Consider the following 24,698-nt stretch of genomic DNA (forward strand, 5'->3'; position numbering starts at 1 on the left):
GTGCATAACTGAACATAATCATTTGAAGGTTGACTTTCTTTGTATTAAAAACACTTTTCTTTTATTGTTTGGATGAAATATGCTAATTTTTTGAGATAGGATTTTTGGGTTTTCATGAGCTGTATGCCAAAATCATCAGTATTAAAACAATAAAAGACCTGAAATATTTCAGTTGGTGTGCAATGAATCTAAAATATATGAAAGTTTAATTTTTATCATTACATTATGGAAAATAATATGCTAATTTTTTTAGAAGGACCTGTATATATATATATATATACAACCCGAATTCCGGAAAAGTTGGGACGTTTTTTAAATTTTAATAAAATGAAAACTAAAGGAATTTCAAATCACATGAGCCAATATTTTATTCACAATAGAACATAGATAACGTAGCAAATGTTTAAACTGAGAAATTTTACACTTTTATCCACTTAATTAGCTCATTTAAAATTTAATGCCTGCTACAGGTCTCAAAAAAGTTGGCATGGGGGCAACAAATGGCTAAAAAAGCAAGCAGTTTTGAAAAGATTCAGCTGGGAGAACATCTAGTGATTAATTAAGTTAATTGATATCAGGTCTGTAACATGATTAGCTATAAAAGCTTTGTCTTAGAGAAGCAGAGTCTCTCAGAAGTAAAGATGGGCAGAGGCTCTCCAATCTGTGAAAGATGTGCATAACATCATCAAAAGATTCAGAGAAACTGGAGAAATCTCTGTGCGTAAGGGACAAGGCCGGAGACCTTTATTGGATGCCCGTGGTCTTCGGGCTCTCAGACGACACTGCATCACTCATCGGCATGATTGTGTCAATGACATTACTAAATGGGCCCAGGAATACTTTCAGAAACCACTGTCGGTAAACACAATCCGCCGTGCCATCAGCAGATGCCAACTAAAGCTCTATCATGCAAAAAGGAAGCCATATGTGAACATGGTCCAGAAGCGCCGTCGTGTCCTGTGGGCCAAGGCTCATTTAAAATGGACTATTTCAAAGTGGAATAGTGTTTTATGGTCAGACGAGTCCAAATTTGACATTCTTGTTGGAAATCACGGACGCCGTGTCCTCCGGGCTAAAGAGGAGGGAGACCTTCCAGCATGTTATCAGCGTTCAGTTCAAAAGCCAGCATCTCTGATGGTATGGGGGTGCATAAATGCATACGGTATGGGCAGCTTGCATGTTTTGGAAGGCTCTGTGAATGCTGAAAGGTATATAAAGGTTTTAGAGCAACATATGCTTCCCTCCAAACAACGTCTATTTCAGGGAAGGCCTTGTTTATTTCAGCAGGAGAATGCAAAACCACATACTGCAGCTATAACAACAGCATGGCTTCGTCGTAGAAGAGTCCGGGTGCTAACCTGGCCTGCCTGCAGTGCAGATCTTTCACCTATAGAGAACATTTGGCGCATCATTAAACGAAAAATACGTCAAAGACGACCACGAACTCTTCAGCAGCTGGAAATCTATATAAGGCAAGAATGGGACCAAATTCCAACAGCAAAACTCCAGCAACTCATAGCCTCAATGCCCAGACGTCTTCGAACTGTTTTGAAAAGAAAAGGAGATGCTACACCATGGTAAACATGCCCCGTCCCAACTATTTTGAGACCTGTAGCAGAAATCAAAATTGAAATGAGCTCATTTTGTGCATAAAATTGTAAACTTTCTCAGTTTAAACATTTGCTATGTTATCTATGTTCTATTGTGAATAAAATATTGGCTCATGTGATTTGAAAGTCTTTTAGTTTTCATTTTATTAAAATTTTAAAAACGTCCCAACTTTTCCGGAATTCGGGTTGTATATATATGGGGAAACCGTGGCCTAATGGTTAGAGTCGGACTCGCAATCGAAGGGTTGTGAGTTCGAGTCTCGGGCTGGCAGGAATTGTGGGTGGGGGGAGTGCATGTACAGTGCTCTCTCCACCCTCAATACCACGACTTAGGTGCCCTTGAGCAAGGCATCGAACCCCCAACTGCTCCCCGGGCGCCGCAGCATAAATGGCTGCCCACTGCTCCGGGTGTGTGTTCCCAATGTGTGTGTGTGTGTTCACTGCTCTGTGTGTGTGCACTTCGGATGGGTTAAATGCAGAGCATGAATTGTGAGTATGGGTCACCATACTTGGCTGAATGTCACGTCACTTTCATATATATATATATATATATATGTGTGTGTAAATATACTGTGTGTGTGTGTGTGTGTGTGTGTGTCTGTCAGAATTTGAAGCAAAATACAGTTCTTAGTCAAATGGGTTTAAATATCAAATCACTAATAGTTTATAATAAGAACTTTAGAGCAGCAGCCAAAACATCAGATGAGCTCTGGAAATGTTCCCATAGCTCTGATGCAATCAAGAGAAGGGGTTTCAAGCAGGGAATGAATTCTGACACAGTTCCAAAGTAAACAAGGCCCCAGTCTCATGCAGCGATAAAAACAAGCACTCGGGCCTAACTGCGGACACGGCGTATGTAGCTTAGCCCTCCCCATTCACCAACTAATTCCCCCTTCATCCCGCAATAAAAGCCCTTTCCTGATTTGAAATTCCTAAATCTTTCCTGGACACGCATTGGTCACCCTCATTGTGGAGAAATATGTGTAATTCGTCAAAGTATGCATGCGTCCGTTCGCTTCCTTTTCAAATGGTTGGAATTTTGGCTGAGGTGGCAATTTATCTTTTTCCTCTGGCTGCATTGACTCAGTTTTACCCTCTTGGTTCCGCTCCATGTGCCTTTATAAGGCAGTTTGTAAACAAGGAAGTGCTTGAAAGCATTTTTAATAGGCCTAATTGAATGTGGCCTTGTGACGTTTGGCCAGAGGTGGCTCTAAATGAAACGACACACATTTGCTTCCCGGGATAGCACTGCAGATCGGCGGACGAATCTGATCCCGGCATCCTGGACTTGAGATGGCTATCTTATTGGCTATCCAGTTCCTTTCACTCCACTTGTGGCCTGTTCTTCTATCAAATGACCCCAGTAACTGTGAGCCAGTGACGCAAAAAAGAAGACACTGAATTCCAGACGCTTATTTATTAATGGCGCTGTGAAATCTTTTGGGCCCCACATCACAGGTGCCTATTTCTGGTCCATTTTATTTAGAAGGAAAAGGTACTTGAATATGTTTGTCATTTGGTTTTGAATTACTGCTAAAAAAAAAAAAAAGATTAGGAAAAATGGGAGGAATATTAAAATATTAAAAATATTAAAAAGTTAGCTAATTGTGGTGCCAAATTGGGTTATTTCTTAAGATGATGGGTGTGATTGGTGAACATTGCCAGTGCAAGTGAACATTTATATAATCAGCTTACGCAGAGGTGAAGTTTATGACTGTGTGTTGCCCTTTAACCCCTAATGAACCACCAATACAAATAACAACGTTCAGAGTGACACAGAAAGTCCCTTGCCCCTTTAGTGGCTCTTCAATGTATAAATATAGAAAAAGAAAAGAAGAATCTGTTCATTGTTCTTACATTCATGGCATAATTCCAGGCATTTTTGGAAAGCATACAAGAATGAATAAAGGCGAAAAAGACGAGCTGGCTTGAAACTGCAAGGTTCAAAATTTGCCATGGCCAGAAAGTGGGAGGCAGAAGTAAGACTCCTACATCCTTCGGAACAAAACGTAGCACTTTTGTCATGTGAACTGATTTTGTTGTCTTGTAGAAATGTTATTTTATACAGAGCAAAACACCTCCTGCTGTTGGCTAGCTGGGGTCTCAAAAGGGACAGTTTAAATGCTTACATAAAAAATGAGAACTCTGTCTTTACTGCAAGCCTAAACCAGAGGAAATCAATATTTCATTGTCTCTCCATCACATGGGGCAAGATAGAAACATATTAATAAATCATGACTTGGGCAGCTAGTATGACAACAACTCTTTGGAGACAGTCAGCTCAGGTCAGACACTGCCGTAGCTTTTGTAGTGTAGGATGTCTAGTATGACTTTATCAGTATTATCATGTTTGTGTTTTAACATAAATCTTTTTTTTCAAAGCCCTTTGATGCTCTTGACTGTGTGCACAACAAATGATCATCTCAAATGTTAAGACACATTTACTTTTTAATAAAAGAATGCAGAATGGTTGCAATATAATTCGTAATCACAGATCTGAGATAAGGATGCATGTAGAGATCAGGGTTGCCAGGTTTTCACAACAAAACCCTCCCAATTTCTACTCCAAACTATCCCAATCACGCTTTGAGGGGGATTCCCCGGTAAAAATCGCACTCTTGCTGGGTAAAATACACGATTGTGATGGAATTCCCCTGGAAAAATTCGCATTTTTGGGGGCAAATCACGTTATTGGGGTGGTTTAAACCTTGGCAACACTGAGAGACGCTGCTAAAAAAAATTCTCAGTTTGGTAGTTCAGATGAAAGAGTATGTGGCGTCGCCGTTCGGTTAAAATAAAAACAGCAATTTGCAGTCGTTTAGCTAAACGGCCCTAATCCGTTTCCCATTCATTCTCAATGGTAGTGCTAAACCACTACGGATGCAATATACTTTCAGCCGCTAGCGCTCTCGTGGCGCTCTTCCGTGTTTCGGCACCCCGGGAAGTTTGAATTCGCACTTTCGCAGAAGAAGAAAACACACAACAGCGATCGTCTCCGTTGTTAAATTCAACTCATTCTCAAGCGTCTATCAAAGGTAAGATACTTTACGTGACATCAGTTGACGTTTTGTTACCGTTAATGATGAAATCACATTGGTAAACTTTGTTCTTTTCTAAACTGTTTACTATAGTTCAGCCTAGTCTGATTTGTTTGCAAATTATGAATGAACATAGCCGTTATTTACGTTTCTGTGTACTGTTTGTCGTCATTAACACGTCATCTGTTGATTACAAGCTGAATTATGAATGAAGTAAACATTATTTTCACTTTTCTAATGAGATTACATGTATTCCACAGTTCCAAAATGTTTTCTGACCATGGTTTTACTATAGTAACCATAATTTAGCCATGGTATTTTAGTAGAATCACAACAATAAATTTACTATTGTTGTTATTGCATTGGCATTATATTTACAGTACAGTCATGAAACTTTAAATGAATACCAGTCTGCCAAGAACAGCAAGATTACTATAGTTTTACAATAGTAACATCATGATTTACACACACACACACACACACACACACACACATATATATATATATATATATATATATGTGTATGTATTCATGTATTATGTGTATGTATGTGTGTGAGTGTGTTTGTGTCTGTAATATAGTTATAATTATTCCTTTTTTATATATTGCTATATTGTTGTTCTTGTAGAGAGTTTGTTCACTCATTGTGCCTTGCTGTCATCTTTTCCTGGGACCCAAGCAGATCCTCAGTCAGAGACAGGTGAATATTTAACACATTAACAACACACCACTCACAAGAGTTCCTGCAGGTTTTAAAGTATTAAAATGTCTTAATTTACCCTTAAACAAATTAATGCCTTAAGAAAGTTTTAAAGGAATGAATCACTTCCTCTGTGTCTTGTTTTCCAGTGCAAATATCTTTCAATCAAGATATGTTTATTTATGATGCAAAATTGCAAATGTAAAATGAAGTCTTGAAAAATGTAATACAAATTAAATAAGTTTACACTTAAAACAATAACAAATATTTGTTGATGAGTTATTAAAACTTCTCTTTGAATTAAGGTGACTTTTTTGCCAAATGGCAGATATTACTTCTTGTTTTAATCACAAAATTCTTTCAAACAAGTCTTTGTATTTCATGTAATTTTGTATCTCCAGTAAATGTATCTTTATTTAATAATATTTATGCATTTTCACTGGAAAACAAGACAAAAATACTGAGGAAGAACAGCATTTTTTGCAGCATGATCTTAACGTACAGTAAAATATAAAATATTGTAGTGTCTGGGAGCAGAGGCTTTAAGTGCGTTTCTGTCAAATTCATTTAATTATGAATATCCAGAAATTTCCATTTACAGAACATATTTGTGTATTTCCTCATTTGTTCCTAAAATTTGATTTGGTTGTTTTTAAAAAGGTCTTAACTTCACCTTCATAAACCTGCAGAAACTCGGTTTCCTTACACATTAAACTCAATATTCAGCTTGTTGTAGACACCACTGGTTCTCTGTCTGTGCCCTCGCTGTCCTCATCTCATGGGTCTCAAGTGGAGCCTCAATCTGAAGGTTCATGGTGCAAAAACACTGAGCCTATCGACAACTTACTTAATAAACACCACAGGAAGACATCCAAACAGCACGCTCCATCTGATCACAAAACTACACATCACAGTATGTCAAGCACCTGGCCAAACTGCTGAACACCAGTTCTTCATTAAACACAACTGCAGAGAAGCAAACCCCAGAATGTCATTTCAAGACTTTATGGAAATGGAGCACTTTACAGTGAACTCGAGGACACAAAGAAACGGGACTGCAAAAACACGAAAGGCCTGAAGATGAACATGTTGTTCACTTGTGCAGATTTTGTGAAATGGAACTGAAGAAGGATCCAAACAGTCCTCACGTACACACATGCTTTCCTGAAATATGGTCAGTGCCCTGCTAAAGTCTTCTCTATTTACCTTTGGCAGACTCTGCAGGGCGCACATAGTGATGACATCATAAACTTTGATTGGCTGAGGCAGTAGTTGTCCCAGGGTCATCAAAAAAAAATATTGGTCTCAGGACAACGAGGACTTGGCAAAATCTGGATGTGCATTTAGCAACATCAGGGCATTGGGAAAGAGATGACCTGGAAAGAGTCTAAAGAGTCTGCATTTTGCAAGAAAAAACACGCAGAAAATGTGATATTTGCTGCTTAGCAATATTTAACTCATGTATACACTGTATATTTAAATTTTTCAGTGTGAGATTGTAACATCTATATATATTGTCAGAATTCTACTTTTATTTCTATTTTATCACTTTGGCATGATCTTAAAAAGTGCTTAAAGCATTTAATAAAAACAACTGAAAATTACAAATTGCTTCGTATTCCACTTCGCAGGACTAATATTTTACAGTGTCTATGGTTTTGAAAACACTTACTTGATCATTTATCTTAAGTGTGACTTAAATTATTCCATCAATCAATTTTCATTCAGTACTTGAATATTACTCAGTTAAATTTAATTTACTCTAATTTACATTTCAAAAGCCATTTAATATAACCATTCGTGTTTTTAATATAATCATGTAATGTATACTATCATTATTTTACTGTATTTATTTTAATACTAATCATTTATTCATAATCCTTTGCTTTGTAATCCAAAAAGGCAAGACATAAATTTCAAAAACTTTGCAGCTGTAATGTGTTGTTAAATGTTATAAATTTGTTTTATTAAAAAGCATATAGCTGAGTGAAATAATGGTTTGGACCTGCGTGAGTGGGATTCGAACCCCCGTCCAAATAAAGGCATGAAAAAATCTGATCTGGCTGTGACGTAATTTCCGCTCTTTTGCTAGCTGCTGCAGTCTGATTGGCTGTCAGTGCATGACAACTATTCACAGCTGGCCCCCGTGGGAGGTGATTGCAAAATATTGCTGATAAATTATTGTCTGACAATGATAATATTTAGGCAATTATGTCATTTGTGCTTTCTATTCTATGTTTACAATCAAAACTAGCGATGCTAACTGGTCAAACGGGTTTGCAAAAAGGTCTAAAATGATGGTTCAGTTTGATTCATAAGCATTCTAAGCGTCTACATTGGAAAATCATAGCATACCTACAGTCCACATCAATCCCAACTTATCTTTGTAAAAAATAACCATTTATTTATATGCAAACACATTTTTGCCTCAGACACACGTTGATTCAACAGTTTACCCCCACCACATTTATGAGGTACAGAAACATTTTTAGCAACCTTTCTGAAGCTACATCATGTTAGTAAAGAAAATAAGCAGGCACCTCCTGAGGAATGTGAGTTTAAACTGAACTGCAGTGCAAAGGTGCTTTGGTTAATTAAACCTAAAATTAGCGTAGTAGTTCAACTCCCCACATATAGGCTATATTAGTGCTCCCTTTCTTAGCATGTCAATGCTAATTAATGCAGCACAGCACATTTGTACCCCATTTTCCCAACTTAGTTAATTAGCTGACTAAAGTGGTTTTACTGTCTGAAAACCAGATAGTAGCTAACTGTAAACTGATGTGTGTAATGTCATTCTTGTCATAGCATCACAATAAATCAAGAGTTTGTCCATGGCTTATTATTGACAGTTCTTTCATTATTTGTAAAGTTCTTAAATGAAACACGCTTTCCAAAAAAAAAAGAATTTCACACAAATAAATATAAAGGATTAGTGACACATTTCTTACATTATTTCTCATCTTTTGTCTTGGTTGGTTTATCAGTGACTTCTGCGTTGCATGTGGTTTTAACATGTTTTTGATGTTTTCACACATTTGAGGAAATTACTGTCATCTTTTCCACTCTCCTTACTATATCATTTCAATCCAGCTGTAAAAAATCTAGAAATATCATTGCCTATAATGCCTTTATTGTTTTTATATACAGTACTGAATCCATATTTTATATACTGTACCTACTAAAATGTATTCAACTGACACCGTTTAAGATAAAGGTATCAAACCAATTGTACAAATTTATAAATATTATTCCTTATAATGCACACAGCTTGGTTTTTCATATTTATAGGCAATTATAGGCAATAATATTTATAGATTTTAACAGTTGGTTACCTTGATCTTAAACGGTGTCTGAGTTTAATTAATTTCAGTGGATAAACATGAACAATATGGATTCAGTATACAAAAACAATTAAGGCAAAATCTGAAAAACTGAACCTTGTACATTATAGGGAATAATATTCTGAATATTTTACGGTTGGTTTGATACCTCTAGATCAAATAGTTTAATTTACATGGGTACAGTATATAAAACATAATGAAAAATATGGTTTCAGTACTGTATAAAAACAATGAGTGCATAGTCTGAAAAACAACAAGCCTTGTGCATTATAAGGAATAATATTTATAGATTTTTACAGTTGGTTTGATACCTTTATCTTAAATGGTGTCAGAGTTTAATAAATTTTAGTGGGTGCAGTATATAAAACATATGAAAAATAAAAACAATGAAGGGATAATCTGAAAAACCGAGCCTTGTTCAATAACAGGGATGTTTTTTCAGAACATTTTAGTATTGGGTTTATATTATAATATCACGTAGTTAAATTGTTCAATTAATTGAAATGTAAATTTTTTTACTGAATGAGAAGCTCTTGTTTAATGTAGCGGTGACATCTAGAGGTTGAATCTGAGAACTGCACCTAATATGTCGACACTCGACATGATTTACTGGCGTGATTGACTATATTAATATTCGTGAGCCATGCCTGTTCCTTTGAACACATCGTGTTTTGAAACTTTGTGATTTTTATTAGACAAATTCATGGTCCATGCAGCAATTTTTTTCCCTTACTTATAAAGTAAAAGAAATGTCTTTGAAATTACTCCATAACATTTATGATGCCAAAACATTTCTGAAGAAAATAATTGGATCTGGTTTTGACACAAAATGTTCATAATTAGCCATGACACTCTTCTTTATTTGTTTTTCATGTAATTTTACTTATCAGCTCTGGAAGAATTTGAGTTTATCTCAAATAATATCTCACAAGACTTTTCAATGAATCCCAAATGTACTATTTTTGGATATATATATATATATATATATATATATATATATATATATATATATATATATATTAAGAGGATCCCAATGCCTGTTTTGTAATAAGTAAATTTTCATCTTAATTCTTCTTATGATTATGTATTCATGTTTGTTTGATGTAATGTTTCAATTGTAAACTTGTTTTTGTAGTATTTTTACAAGAGGTAAAAAAGTATTTACTTATTTCAGTTTCACTTAACAATAAAGCTCTCAGAACATGTAAGATTTTCACGGCCTACATAATTTTCTACTGTATTTAATGATTAATCTTTAAACCTGCCCTCTTCTTTCTTTTTTCCTTTACTGTATATTGTGCCACTATTGGTTGTTCATGTTTTGTTTCTTTCTCTTTATTTCTATTATTTGTAATTATTGTGTTCTAATTTTGTTGTAATATAGTGTAAACTGAAGGTTCAAACAAAGCATTAAATAATAATAAAAAGTATTAGGCAAATTAAGTTCAAGCACAGTCCACAATTAAAATTGAAACTTTAATAATTTAATTAAACTATTATCTAATGTTATATTACTTTTGCTGCTGTTGTTGTAGTTTTAATTACCATGATAAATTATGTTTTCTGAAGTTACTATTGATTTTTTTCCCCTATTTGTACAAGGGCACCTCTTTGGTGATTAACTTGTTTCCTGTAAATCCTTCCCAGCTAACAGGGAATGTTCTCAAAACTTTAGATAATGTTCTGGAAAGGTTCTCCCAAAGTGAACGAGTCATTATCTGGCTCGGCTCTATCTTCAGTTCTCTCTTCACTGCAGTTCAGTCAGTGTACTGTTTAAATGAATTACTCCGGGATATTGTTTTGTTTGAACTCAGAGGGAGTGTCAGCCACATTAAAAAAAGTTGACAGCTTAAGTCATTTGTGGATTAATGTGTATTGGAGACGGGAACCGTTTAAAACGATTCAGTTCGATTTGGTGAACTGGTTCAAAAAGATCCGGTTACATCTAATGATTCGTTCGCGAACCGGACATCACAAACTGCTTTGTTTTGAACTCTCTCACAACAGACACGGAAGAGAAGACAATGATGAATAAAGTCGTAGGTTTTGCTATTTTTGGACCAAAATGTATTTTCGATGCTTCAAAATATTCTAACTGACCCTCTGGTGTCACATGGACTACTTTGATGATGTTTTTCTTACCTTTCTGGACATGGACAGTATACCGTACACACAGTTTCAATGGAGGGACTGAGAGCTCTCAGACTAAATCTAAAATATCTTAAACTGTGTTCCGAAGATAAATTGAGGTCTTACAGGTTTGGAACGACATGAGGGTGAGTTATTAATGACATAATTTTTATTTTTGGGTCCCTTTAAATGGGACTGTTAGCAGAGCATTTTTTGGTAGGAAGATGCCCGGAAGCAAAAGGGGCACCTGCTGAACACATCAGCAATTTTTCTTGTCTTCAGGATCCGTCTGTTTGAAGTATGTGTGAGAGACCAAGGCAGGTGAGCGGTGTAGAAAGTGTGTGCCTCATGCCTGAGGACTATCTATGCGTCATGTGTCTTGGTAAGGGGCTTGTGCATTTAGTGATTGAGGGCTCTGAATGCACTCATTGTGAGTGTTTCAAGTGAGAAAGCTCAGTTTGCATTTACCCCTCTTCTCGAGAGATGAATGACAAGTGTCTGCGTCTTGCAGTTTAGGTCCCACTGCTGGCGAGCAAAACTGCCAGTCCCACTGCTGGAGTGGACTCCCTCCCCAGGCTTCTGGGTATTTTTAAGTGGGCGATCCCTCTGAATGCTAGAATGCTCCCCCCTTTTCAGGGCTTTAAGTAAACAGCATCTGCTCAGAGTGTAGCTGTCTGTGGATGCTTATGCTCCAGCTCAAGCTTGCTTTGCGGTCTAATATAGCGATCTGAGGGCAGCCATGTTCTAGGCTGGGTTCTATAACTAGGTTGGGCTCCCCCTTGGCACAAGCTCTCTCAAGTAAGCGTTGATGTCTTGTCTAAGAATATGCTATTCAAGGATAGCTTTGTTCCAGCTCGGAGACTGCTCCCCTTTTGGGGTTTTTAAGTAGTGTTCTCCTTGAGCACATTGCCTAGACTGTGCTGTCTCCCCTTCTGGGTCTTAAGTAGATGGCCCATTCCATGGTCTGGGCAAACGTCAGCCTTATCTGAGGAAACTGCTATTTTAGGATAGCTGTGTCACCAGCCCTCTAGTGTTATGGCCACTGCTTACATCAGGCTTTGATCTTGGATTTATAATGTTTATTGTTTGCACTTTAGCGAATCACCCTCCTGTGAGCTCCTGGTCGATAACACAATGCTTCACTAACCTACTGTGGGATTGACACTGACTGGGGCCCTGAGGATAACTATGTGCTAGCTGTTCCCTTTTCTTCGATCTGAGGATAGCTCAGTGATTGTTCCCCTGCTTTGGGGAGAAATGTAATTTTATTAATAAGATTCGGGAGGAGCGCGTCAGATACTTAGCCTAATCAACACAGGTGGACCATAATCAAGTAATCAATCCCATAGTATAAATATCGCTGACTTACCTCTATCCATTGACGGTTTATCAGCATGATGGTTCGCTTCGTTCCTCACCTTACCACAGACCCAATTTTCGCACCAACGAAGAGAGCTACACAGGGGATTTATAAGACCTGCTGCTTTTGCCGGACCCGAGATCATTTCTACCCAGCCAAACACGGCCGTTGAGCAGCATTAAGCGTCATCGTGACAGCTGCTCTCCTCGCCAAGCCACACGTCGTGGCCAATAGACCGTGCAAGCTCCGAGCTCGCCATGCTCGACACAACAATCGTGCCGCCCGAGACCGAGCCCTCCCCGAGCGCTGGATTGCAGCAGAAAGAACCCAACCAGCACGGGTCGAACCCCAGTTCTCACCGCGGCTCAGCCTTTCACCCCGGTGTACCGGCCGAGTGGCAGTTTGAGGCCGCTTCCTCTAGCGGCGCAGACCGCGCGACGTTAACCAATACATTTTCAGGCGAAGACGCTAAAAACAGGTTCTTCTTTTTCTTCATTGGATTTTTACGGCAGTTGGCATCCAAAGTGTTGCATCTAAAAGCAGGTTCGCGGCAAAAGTTTGTTAAACGACGTCATGACGCAGTTCCGTCTTCTTCTGCTAGTGTTTTATGGCGGTTTTGGCAAACCAGCGTAAAGGTGCATTACCACCACCTGCTGATCTGGAGTGTTGATTGCGCATAGACTTGGACTACAGATACAAACGTTCCGTCGGACGAAGGTGCCACTTAACCACGAAGCAAAGGCATTACATTCGCCTTACCGCGCACGTTTAAACCTCACGGAAATGATACAGACATAAGTTCCATGAAGGAGAAAAAAAAAAAAAAAAAGCTCGTAAGTCTCTGGATAAAAGAGTCTCTGCTAAATGCTTAATTTAATTTTAAATTTTAATTTCTATGCAAGTTTTCTGGTAGGACCAAATCATTTAGGGACCTATTTCACCATTCACAGGTGTGATCACTCAAAATTCATCTAAAACGTATCCGCTATAGTGTTTCAACGCAGGATAGCAAGTGTGAGTAAAATAACTGTCGCCTTTTAAAGTCCACATGAGATCAAAAATGACTATATTTACTTTGTTTGCCTAAATTGATCGTTTTGTGCTGAACAATTCATCCATGCGAGCCAATCCACACACAAAAAAAAAAAATTCTGCCTTCATAATCTTTAATCAAAATCTGAAAATGCCCCCCCCCCCCTGCATTGGAGGACCTTCACTGATGATGTAGGCTTGAGGAATTTGGTGTCTGCTTAATCCATAACCACGCCCCTCAAACTGACACTGACAGGCTGCCTGTGTGTAGCGAGCATTGACAGCGTGTGAAAGGAGAGATGGCAAGGAGGTGCATTTTTGTAAATAATCCTCGGTGTGTTCCTGTTCTCATCTTCCTTTTCCTGCTGAAACTAAATTGTGGTGATTCAGGTGGCGAGTAATCCTCAACAACCGATTGTAAACTTGCATTTAGATCTGCCTCTATTTTTCGAATTAAACACCTACTTATCTAGATCCAATCAGGTGCTAGTTGGAAAATAAGCCACGCCCACTACTTTCCTCATTTATTATTCCGTTTCTCTCGGAAATACGTCACAACACTGGAGAAAAGTCGTTTGCAACTTCCGTTTCACGGGGACTTTAAGGACCGTAATACGAAAAAACTGGCAAATAAACATCTTTAGAAACCACTTGGAAGCGAATAGCACATAACTGCCATTAACCCATTTGCTTGCAAGCATCGCCAACCGCCCCAGTTTATTATCGTTCATTTTCACAGCACGTTAAACATCACTCCCTTACTTGATCTGGATAAACCCGGCATCAATTGAAAGCCAATTGACCAATATTTCGATAAAACATAATTTCAGTGACAGTTATTAAGTAATTATGTCAGGAAAAAGATTCCTATTCCTGAACGGTAAACGTCGAAGTGTTAGCTCGTGGACAAATGTTGATCATGGATCTAGTCAGAAAGAATCATGAGCAGAAACATCTTTATTTTGGGTATGTAATTTCTGTCTCCATGTCAAAAATGGGGGGTGACTGGTAAGGGGTTAATGTTATTGCTGTAATCATGTCTTTCGGTACAACGTCTTACAAGACTAAACATGCTTCATCGTTTCCAAAAGCCTCTGTTTCCACAGTCCATACTACAACGTGAAAACAGCGTTCCAAACGTATCCGCTCGGGAAACAGTCTAAAGAGCCCGGAGGCCAAACGAGAGGAAAGATGCTTTTCCAACAGGAACCTAATAATGTGGACAAGGCTTGAGGAATTGTCAAATCAGGCAACCAATTGCTGAGCTGGTGACACAGTAGGCTACCCATTCATTTTTAGCTTGCCCCATCAAATGTTACTAACCTTTTTTTTTACTCTTCCCACAGCCAACATCTACAGCAGCCGAAGCAAGTAGCCTTGCACGTACCTCCTCACTGCCGCAGCAGTGTCTGCTCCCGCAGGGGCCTTTCCTATACCTCCTCACTGCCGCAGCAGTTACTGCTCCCGCAGGAGCCTTACCTGTACCTCATCACTGCCGCAGCAGCGTCTGCTCCCGCAGGAGCCTTTCCCGTATCTCCCCACTGCCGCAGCAGTGTCTGCTCCCGCAGGAGCCTTTCCTATACCTCCTCACTGCCGCAGCAGTGTCTGCTCCCGCAGGAGCCTTTCCCGTATCTCTCCACTGCCGCAGCAGTGTCTGCTCCCGCAGGAGCCTTTCCTATACCTCCTCACTGCCGCAGCAGTGTCTGCTCCCGCAGGAGCCTTTCCCGTATCTCCCCACTGCCGCAGCAGTGTCTGCTCCCGCAGGAGCCTTACCTGTACCTCATCACTGCCGCAGCAGCGTCTGCTCCCGCAGGAGCCTTTCCCGTATCTCCCCACTGCCGCAGCAGTGTCTGCTCCCGCAGGAGCCTTTCCTATACCTCCTCACTGCCGCAGCAGTGCCTGCTCCCGCAGGAGCTTTTCCCGTATCTCTCCACTGCCGCAGCAGTGTCTGCTCCCGCAGGAGCCTTTCCTATACCTCCTCACTGCCGCAGCAGTGTCTGCTCCCGCAGAAGCCTTCCCTATACCTCCCCACTGCCGCAGCAGCGTCTGCTCCCGCAGGAGCCTTTCCCGTATCTCCCCACTGCCGCAGCAGTGTCTGCTCCCGCAGGAGCCTTTCCTATACCTCCTCACTGCTGCAGCAGTGTCTGCTCCCGCAGGAGCCTTTCCTGTACCTCCCCACTGCCGCAGTAGTGTCTGCTCCCGCAGGAGCCTTTCCAGTACCTCCTCACTGCCGCAGCAGTGTCTGCTCCCGCAGGAGCCTTTCCTATACCTCCTCACTGCCGCAGCAGTGTCTGCTCCCGCAGGAGCCTTTCCTATACCTCCCCACTGCCGCAGCAGTGTCTGCTCCCGCAGGAGCCTTTCCTATACCTCCTCACTGCCGCAGCAGTATCTGCTCCTGCAGGAGCCTTTCCCGTATCTCCCCACTGCCACAGCAGCGTCTGTTCACACGCAAAAAAAATAAAAATAAAAATAAAAAAGTAATAATAATAATTTCCGCTTCTAGGTATGCCAGGCATCCTAGGTTGCGGTGACAGCATCATGTATCGACAATAGCCAAGACGATATTAGGCCCATTCTCCAATCAACGTTTTTTTTTTTTTAAATTATTATTTTTTTTAATTATAATTATCAGGCGGCCTACCATAATTCGGCTATCAAACCGCTCCGTTATCCCATCTCAGCACTGCACTTCACGCTCGCCCGTGCTCTCAAAGGATGACGTGAGCCTGCAGGTGGCAAAGAAGTCTCCATCCACAAATAGACATGCATCGTTTGCAGATATAAGGTATTCCATCGTACTTTACCAGGTAAATCCGATACGTGCCACATTTTAAAGGAGCTCTCACTAACGGAGTTTAATGCCACAGTTACATTAGAATGCATCTCATTCTGGTCTCAGGGGCGGCGTGTCGGTCCCATCATGAGGCATGTGGTCCAGAGCGCGTATGACCAAGGCATCATTTCAACCGAACTCACTCCAAAAATATGAACTTACCGGTTTTTGAATACCTTATATTTAAGGCATTTGTTTACGTCCATATTAGGGTTAAATCGTTGGACTTTAAATGGAATCTACTATAGTTTAAAAAAAAAAAAAAAAACTTATGAAAAATAATTTCACTGGACAAGCGAGATGACAATAGTGCCGACTACATGAACTAGCAGTTTTAAATATAGTATTTTATATTTAATGCCAGTTTATTAGTACGTCCAAAAAATATATATATTTTTTTCGATTATTGGTGATTCCATAGGCTTTTTCGTGCATCTGCATGGTTAAAATTGCAAATAGTAAGCTCAGACAAGTATAAAGAATCTTTCTCTTACTCCACCCATGCACGATTACATCGTCGATATGTACCATCGATCTCATGTGCTGACAATATGACAATACGACAACGACCACATTGCTGATACACGGCACCTATTTGGGGTACACTGGCACAGGAAATCCTATTTATTTTTGCACGCTTAATTTCGAATACAATGACTGCAACAAGATTTTTCGGACTCATTATCGGAAGCAGCTTATTGGATTTGCTAAACAATTATTCAAGTAAGCCTCACAGCGTCTACCCTCGTAGACAACCAAATCCTCCTCAGTATCGAACTCCCTGTCAGGCGCTGCAAGAGTGCTCCCGGTTGAGCCAACCTTTGCCTTCTTCGTTCAACTATCAGCAAAGCTTACTCGTATGACATCGTGAGTATTAAACTCCTGTCAGACGCTTTCCCGCTTAAGCAATCTTGGACTTTCCATCCGACCACCAGCGAAGCTTACCCGATTAAAAAGCTAGATTAAAAAAAAAAGAAAAAAAAAAAAAAAAACAAAAAAAAAAACACCGGATGCCGGCCATAGCCTCCTGGCCAGATAACCTTACCTTTTCGATCCTATGACCAGCGAGGCTTCTCTCTTTGATGACAGGAGCTCGAGCTCCCATCGGATGCCGACGAGAGCCTCCCGGCCAGACAACCTCACCTTTTCCATTCTGCGGCCAACAAGGCTTACCCGTTCGTTGCCTGGAGCTCACACTCCCTTCGGACGTAGGTAAAAGCCCCTGGCTACCTGTTTTGACATTCTGTCTTACGTACGGAGAGGTTTACCCATCCAATGCACGGAGTCAGGGCTCCCATTGAATGTAGGTGAGAGCTTCCCGGCTAGACAACCTTACCTTTTCGTCCTTTGGCCAGCGAGGCTTAACCGTTCGATTCCGGGAGCTAAGCTCCTGTCAGCCGAAGGTAAGAGCCTCCCGGCCGGACAACCTTTTCCGTCCTTCAGCCAGAGAGGTTTACCCGTTCGATTCCTGGAGCTAAGCTCCTATCGGACGTCGGTCAGAGCCTCCTGGCTAGACAACCTGACCTTTTCCATCCTTGGCCAGCGAGGCTCACCCGTTCGATGAGAGTGCTCCCATCGGACTCTGGCGAGAGCCTCCTGGCCAGCCAATCACGACCATTCCGCGTGGTCTAGGTTACAAAACCTACAAGCAAGCCGTTCAATGCCGCAGGCACCAAACACACAAATAAACCCTCCCTCCTTCCTACGGTCGCCAAGGCTTACCCTTCTCTTGCCGTGAGTATCAAACTCCCATAAGACGCTGACGACAGCCTAACGACCACACAAACTTACCTTTTCCATCCTACGGCCTGCGAGGCTCACCCAGTTGTTTTTGGGGAACAGGAAGTCCCCGTTGGATGCGGACAAATGCCTCCTGGCCACCTATCGTTACCTTTTCTGTCACACATCCGGAGAGGCTTACCAGTTCGATGCGTGTGCTCCCTTCGGACGCCGGCGAGAGCCTCCCGGTTAGACAACCTTACCTTTTCCTTTTCTATGGTCAGCGAGGCTTACCCGTTCGATGCGCGTGCTCCCTTCGGACGCTGGCGAGAGCCTCCTGGACAGACTTGCTTTACGTTTCCACTCTACGGTCGACGAGGCTTACCCGTTCGATGCGTGTGCTCCCTTCGGACGTCGGTAACAGTCTCTCGGCCACGCAACTTCCCTTTCCATTTGACGGTAGGCGAGGCTTAACCGTCCGACGCTACGAGTCTCGTCCTCTCGCCAAATCCTGCAAAAAAAAAAATAAATAAAAAAAATAATAATAATAACTCAGCTACCCTCAGCTACCCTCACATCTTTTAACCCCGCCTGGCGAGGCTTACCCATTCGATGTTCTGAGTCTAATGCCCCATCGGATGCTGCGAGAGACCTCCCAGTCGGGTTTTCCTTTCCACTCTCCCCGTCCGGCGAGGCTTACCCGTCTGATGCGTGCGCTCCCTTCAGACGTCTGGCGAGAGTTCTCCCGGGCGGGCCTATGCTTGCCGGCCGCAAGTGAGTCTCAATCCATCTAATGCCGTGAGTCGGGATCTCCCATCAGATGTCGCCAGAGTCCTCCTTGTCGGCCAGCCCAAAGCTTTTTATCTGCCAAACCGAGAGGACCCAGACGTCCGTCATTCTGAGTCTCAATCTCCTGTCGGAGGCTTCATGGGCCCTCTCGGTCAGCACTAGGCCCTTCACCCACTGAATAGCAGGGGCTATCAGCCAGTAGGGCCCGTACGCCGACACCGTGACCTATTCCGGTCGAGGCAACTCGGGTCCTCCCGGTCGGGCACCACAACCACGCTGCTCCTCCTCATCGGCCGGAAGGGCTCACCGTTCCAACGCCAAAAAGCTCCAGTTGAGCATCGGCTCGAGCCCTACCGACCGGGCGCCAACAACCACGTAGTTCACTAGCTGCAGCCGGTAGGGCCTACTCTCCCAACGCCCAAGTCGCTCCCTCCGGAGTACGTAGGCCCTTCCAACCTGCCAACGAGACGACTTCTCAGAAACCAAATCAGCCCCCGCCAGTACTCTATGCTTTTGGGGGGGCATTCTCTAAACTGGCGGCTGTCCTTCTGTATATTTGCTTTTTGGGGGGTACTCTAGGTTCGGGCCATTCCCGAGCTCGGAGCCCTTCCCCGGACAGCACGCCAAATACGCATTCCATACCTCAGCTAATTATATGTAAGCGTGAACTATTGAAATGTAATTTTATTAATAAGATTCGTGAGGAGCGCGTCAGATACTTAGCCTAATCAACACAGGTGGACCATAATCAAGTAATCAATCCCATAGTATAAATATCGCTGACTTACCTCTATCCATTGACGGTTTATCAGCATCCCTCCTCCACCCCATCTCCTCACTTCAAGTTCACTTTATAAATAGACGGGGAAGGGGGGGGTACTCTAGGTTCGGGCCATTCCCGAGCTCGGAGCCCTTCCCCGGACAGCACGCCAAATACGCGTTCCATACCTCAGCTAATTATATGTAAGCGTGAACTATTGAAGTGGTCTTCTTGAGCCCTTACCTAGACAGTGCTGTCTCCCCTCCTTGGGTTGTAAGTAGACAGCTCACTCTCTGTAGTCTGGTAAGTCTCAGTCGGCCCCCATTTTGGTAGCCCCTTCCTAGGTACAAAGCTATCTGAGGATATCTATGTGCTAGCTCAGTGACTGCTTCACTTCTTAGGGTCTTTAAGTAGCCGTCTCCTAGAACCCTTGCCTAGACAGTGCTATCTCCCCTGGTAGGGTTGTGAATAGATAGCCCATTCTCTGTGGTCTGGGCAGCTTTGTGGGAAGGGCTTACCTGGGTATCTGAGCTAGCTGTGTATTGTTCATTCTAAAATGATCTACAAGTCTTCATTAGACCGTTAGGATATAGCTGTCTGAGGATTGCTGTGTTCTAGCTCAGCAGGTACTCTCCTTAATTTAAATAGTGATCTCTTTGAGCTCCCCCAGAGGCTTTATAGTTTAGCCTCTTCAGTGGTCTTGTGTATCCAGGCTAGTATTACTCATATAGCATAGCTATCTGAGGATAGGTGTGTTCTTAACTTGGGTCAGATGTTACCCTTTATCTGAATTGGGTTCCCCGATTCTGCCAGGTTAGTGAGCGGCCCGAGGTGTCAGTGGCTTGGCCCTTTTCTGAGGAAAAACCTCTGATTAGGTAGCAGGTAAAACACAACTGATGTTATCACACACAATTAACAAGTACAGACCAACTCTCATAAAAACAAGACTTTATTGAATTTACTTAACAAAAGACAAGAAAGGACATTGTCACCCTATTCTGAGGGCAAATGCAAATTTTCAAAGGAATGATCAAAGCAAGAAGGATAGTGAATTTAAGATATTCAACCACATTACTTTGTTTTATGTAACATAGCCATCATAGAGATCAAGCAAGTGAGATATGTGTCAGATTCATTGAGTTACCATTACAAAATACAAGAAAGGTACAGGAGGGTGAAGACACATGGACAAACAAACAGACATGAAATATATCAGTGACCCCATATTTGGTTTTTATGACAATGGATAAAATACTCTGTTAGATACAATAATGCAAATACCAGCCATATATTACAGTTCTGTACAAGTACCAGTCATATGTTGGCCTTTGGAAGAAGCTGAGTCTATCCATACACAGTTCATTGTCACAGCCCTGTCCAAAACAGCCAACATTTCCAGCAAAAACATAGCAGTTAAATCTTGAATTTAACTCAAATTTTACTTTCATTCACAGCAGAGAGGAATTAAACAACCTCTGAGTTCAGTTTACAGTGTGGACCCAAAAAGAATTTGGATGCTTGAGCCACTATTAAAGTCTATAAATGGCTTTGCATTAGCCTATAATATCAAAACCAAGGGCACATTTTAGTCCAGTTTATTAGGTTTTTCAAAATAGGAAGTAGTCATACACTACTGTTCAAATGTTTGGGGTATGTAAAATATTTGTTTCCAATGTTTTCGAAAGAAATCTTTTATGCTCACCAAAGTCTACATTTATTTGATCAAAAATACAGTAATTGTGTAAAATATTGTTATAATTTCAAATAACTATTTTCTATTTTACCGTATTTTAAAATGTAATTTATTTCTGATGACGGTTTTATCAGCCATCACTCCAGTCATCAGTGTCACATGATCCTTCAGAAATCATACTAATATTCTGATTTGGAGATTTAAAAAACATTCGAATTATTTCTTATTAATGTTGAGAACAGTTTTTGCTGCTTAATATTTTTTTTTGTGGGACAGATTATTTTTAGAATTTGTTAATGAAAATTCAAACTAATGTTGATTTGAAATGTACTTTTTTTGTAAGATGCTACAGTCTAACTGTCACTTCTGATCAGTTTACTAGTTGCTGAATAAAAATATGAATTTCAAAAAAATATATATTAGAAGTCTGTTTGTAGTGTTATTCAAAATGAAGACAAACTGTGGAACATGTTCATGTATTAATATGATGAACTACACTGTTTTTGTTGGGAGATGTCACTTAGCTTAATATTTTGTAATGCAATGGAATTCGCACATTTTTATATGCGACTTCAGTGTTCAAATACTTTTTGGTGCAACTGTATCTTTAAAACTAAGTTTTAAGGTTACAGACACTATTGAGCACAGTGCAATTGTGTAATCTTTTGCTCATTTAAAACATTATTAATGGGATAGCTCATCAAAAAATATACTCACCCACATGTCGTTCCAAACCTGTATTAGTTTCTTTCTTATGTTGAACATAAAATAAGATATTTTGAAGAATGCTGCTAATCAAACAGCTGATGGTCCCCACTGACTTCCATAGTATTTCCATAGTATTCAGCAACAGTTTGGTTCTTCAAAATTCTTCAAAATATATTCTTTTGTGTTCAACATAAGAAAGAAACTTATACAGGTTCGGAAAGAAACTTATACAGGTTCGGAAAGACATGATGATGAGTAAATGATGACAACATTTTAATTTTGGGGTGAACTATTCCTTTAACCTGACTGCAATCAGATCTCTTAAAAAACTTTACATGCATGTTGACGAGCTTGTTTCATGATGTGCCATTTCAGCACACCAGCATATTTCTACTGGCATTGACGTGGGATTACTATCCTGTTGTCATTCATAGTCATTTGGAGAGAGCCACAGTTGTCATTGACGGCAGGCATACCTGTCTGACAACTTGGCAAAATGTTTGCTATGAATAGATGTCCTTCCATCTTTTACCAACTGTAAAGTGGCTCATTTGAACAGTTGCTTTTCTCTGTAATGTGCTAGTGCACTTCCAGCCCCATGTATTCTGCGTTTTCTGCAGCCGGCAAGTGGCCATTGGTGTGTGTTTTGAGCTCCAGGGGGCAGAAGTCCTGCTGGTAGTCTGGGTTGTCCATGCTGTTCTGGGGGTTGAAGGCCTGAACGCTGAAGAACGGTTGACTGGAGAGAAGCTGCGTGTGGGACGTGTTCAGATACTCAGGTAGGGCGCCAGCAGCAGCAGTGGGGCTCTTAAAGCAGTTCAGGTATTCTTCCTCCGTTTCGTCCAGCGCAGATGAATTGTGCGGAAGTTTGCGAGGGGGTCCAGGGTGTTGGTATATTGGGTTGGTCATGCTGGACATCAGTGATTCATTCTGGTTGATGTATTCTGAGAAAGAGGACAATATGGGGTTAAAAAAACAATTTATTCCATCAATTATTTTAATTAGCAGTTCGTTAAGATGTACTAACTCTACATATAAAAAAAAATCCCCTGAGGATGTTAACATCTATTTCAGTTAATGCCACCTAAAATCATTTAATTTCCCTCACGACATTCCAAACCTATGCAGGCCCTTTAGGGACGTACGTAGTATTAAAAAAGAATGAGATAGAAGGTCTCTTGCAAAACCTTAACGATCCCAAGAACATTTGTGTGTGCATGCAAAAGTTTTACAGGTGCCTGAAAACTTTCTGTCTGCTTGAGAAAGATTTGTGATTGGCTGAGAAACTTTGAGTTTGCATGCAAAACCTTTGCATCCCCCCCCAAGAAATATTGTGTTTCCCCTCCCATCTCATATATATATATATATATACATGTATGTGTGTGTATATATATATATATATGTATGTGTGTGTATATATATATATATGTATGTGTGTGTATATATATATATATATATGTATGTGTGTGTATATATATATATATATATATATATATATATATATATATAAATTTTATTTTATTTTTTTTCATCACCATATTCTTTTAGGGGCTCCAGACGACCCTATATGACTTCATTATATATTTTGAAAAACTTAACCTTTTCACAATGGGCAAGATTTTCATATTCTGAGATTTGTGTTTTTAGTGAAAACTTAAATTACAATTACAGGCTGTTCCTAATTAAAAAACATATAGCCTACAAGTAGTGTGCACTTGCTAGCCTGTCATCCCTGATGATTTAGTTTTATGTAAAAAAAAAAGCAGTGTAAAAATGTGTACTATTCCAACCTGGAATGGGCTGGAAGTCTCCCTCGTGGGAGCGTTCTGTCGGGTCTGGGATGTAACGCAGAACCAAGCTGTTCTCCCTTCCTGGGAAACCATTCTGACAAGAATGAAAAACATATTAAAGCAAGCGTCATCATGGTTAAACTGGTTAAATTAACAATAGGTGACTGTCTAGAAGATTATAAAAGCACAGCTGGGTACAGCTGCATAACAAGTAGAACTTTGTCTTACATTTCATATTTATATTGTAGGTGTTTTTCTTCAACTATGCAAACTTTTATTAACCAGGGGTTTTCATCCAAAATATGAAAATACATTGTCAGGGTTCGGGTAGTGAATGATGCAGAGAGAACCAGACTGCAAACACAAGGACAATAAATAGGGATCTAATGAGGAGGGTAACGAGGGAACACATGTGGGGAAAATTACATCAATAATTAGGTAACAAGATGGGTGGGGTCAAGACAATTGACAAGAGCACATGGCACATCGGAACTAAGACAAAAGCCATGTGCTCACACAAAACAAAAACACATGGCCAGCAAACCAATCGCAAGCCATGTGCTTGAATTAGACAAAAACACGCATAAACACAAACACGCAACAACTCATAAGCTGCGTGTTCACACAAGACAACACACAGCCAGCCAAAACTAAGCTGCGTGTAACAGCACAAGACAAAATAGAACAAGAAAGCACTGTAACGGATATGCAGTTCATCGATTCATGGGTTCTGAACTAATGAATCACAGTTCGTTGAATCTAAAACAATGCAAAACCAAAGCTTGTAGATTTTGAATTCAGGCTTATGAACCCAACTTTTTCTAAGCTAAATGCCTGGCCTGGCGCCAGCCTGGCTGGATTTAAATTATTTACGACACTGGACGAAACATTCCAAAGTCTCGTGAGCAGCCTCAAAGGAGAAACGAAACACCCACATTCCTAAACACACACACACACAAACTTTTCTTTACGCTCTTTATGTAAGTCCTTAATAATATGTATTTTGAATATGTTTGTGCGTTGCATAAAATGGTTAATCCTTGTTATGCGAGGATTATAAATTGCTGATTTGTAAATGGGAAATGTTTCTCCTAATTTTAATGTTCTCAAATAGAATCATGTGTTGTAACCCTACCCCCTTAGCAGGTCGTCAAACTTTATGACCAAACAAACAGGACAGGAAAAAGCCAGCTCA

General features: G+C 40.6%; 1 protein-coding gene across 1 annotated transcript in view; it reads right to left on the minus strand.

The window, feature by feature from the left end:
- Positions 1 to 21,939: 21,939 nt before the first annotated feature.
- Positions 21,940 to 24,698, minus strand: part of LOC132155160 (epidermal growth factor receptor-like) — a 61,276-nt gene continuing 58,517 nt past the window's right edge. Inside the window, exons 27-28 of the mRNA XM_059564015.1 lie at positions 23,504 to 23,597; positions 21,940 to 22,657 (exon numbers count right to left, since the gene is read on the minus strand). Coding sequence (XP_059419998.1) covers positions 22,296 to 22,657; positions 23,504 to 23,597 — 456 coding nt within the window. The 3' untranslated portion in view covers positions 21,940 to 22,295. The remainder of the gene's footprint in view (positions 22,658 to 23,503; positions 23,598 to 24,698) is intronic.

Source organism: Carassius carassius, chromosome 12 (assembly GCF_963082965.1).
Source record: "Carassius carassius chromosome 12, fCarCar2.1, whole genome shotgun sequence".
Classification (NCBI taxonomy): domain Eukaryota; kingdom Metazoa; phylum Chordata; class Actinopteri; order Cypriniformes; family Cyprinidae; genus Carassius; species Carassius carassius.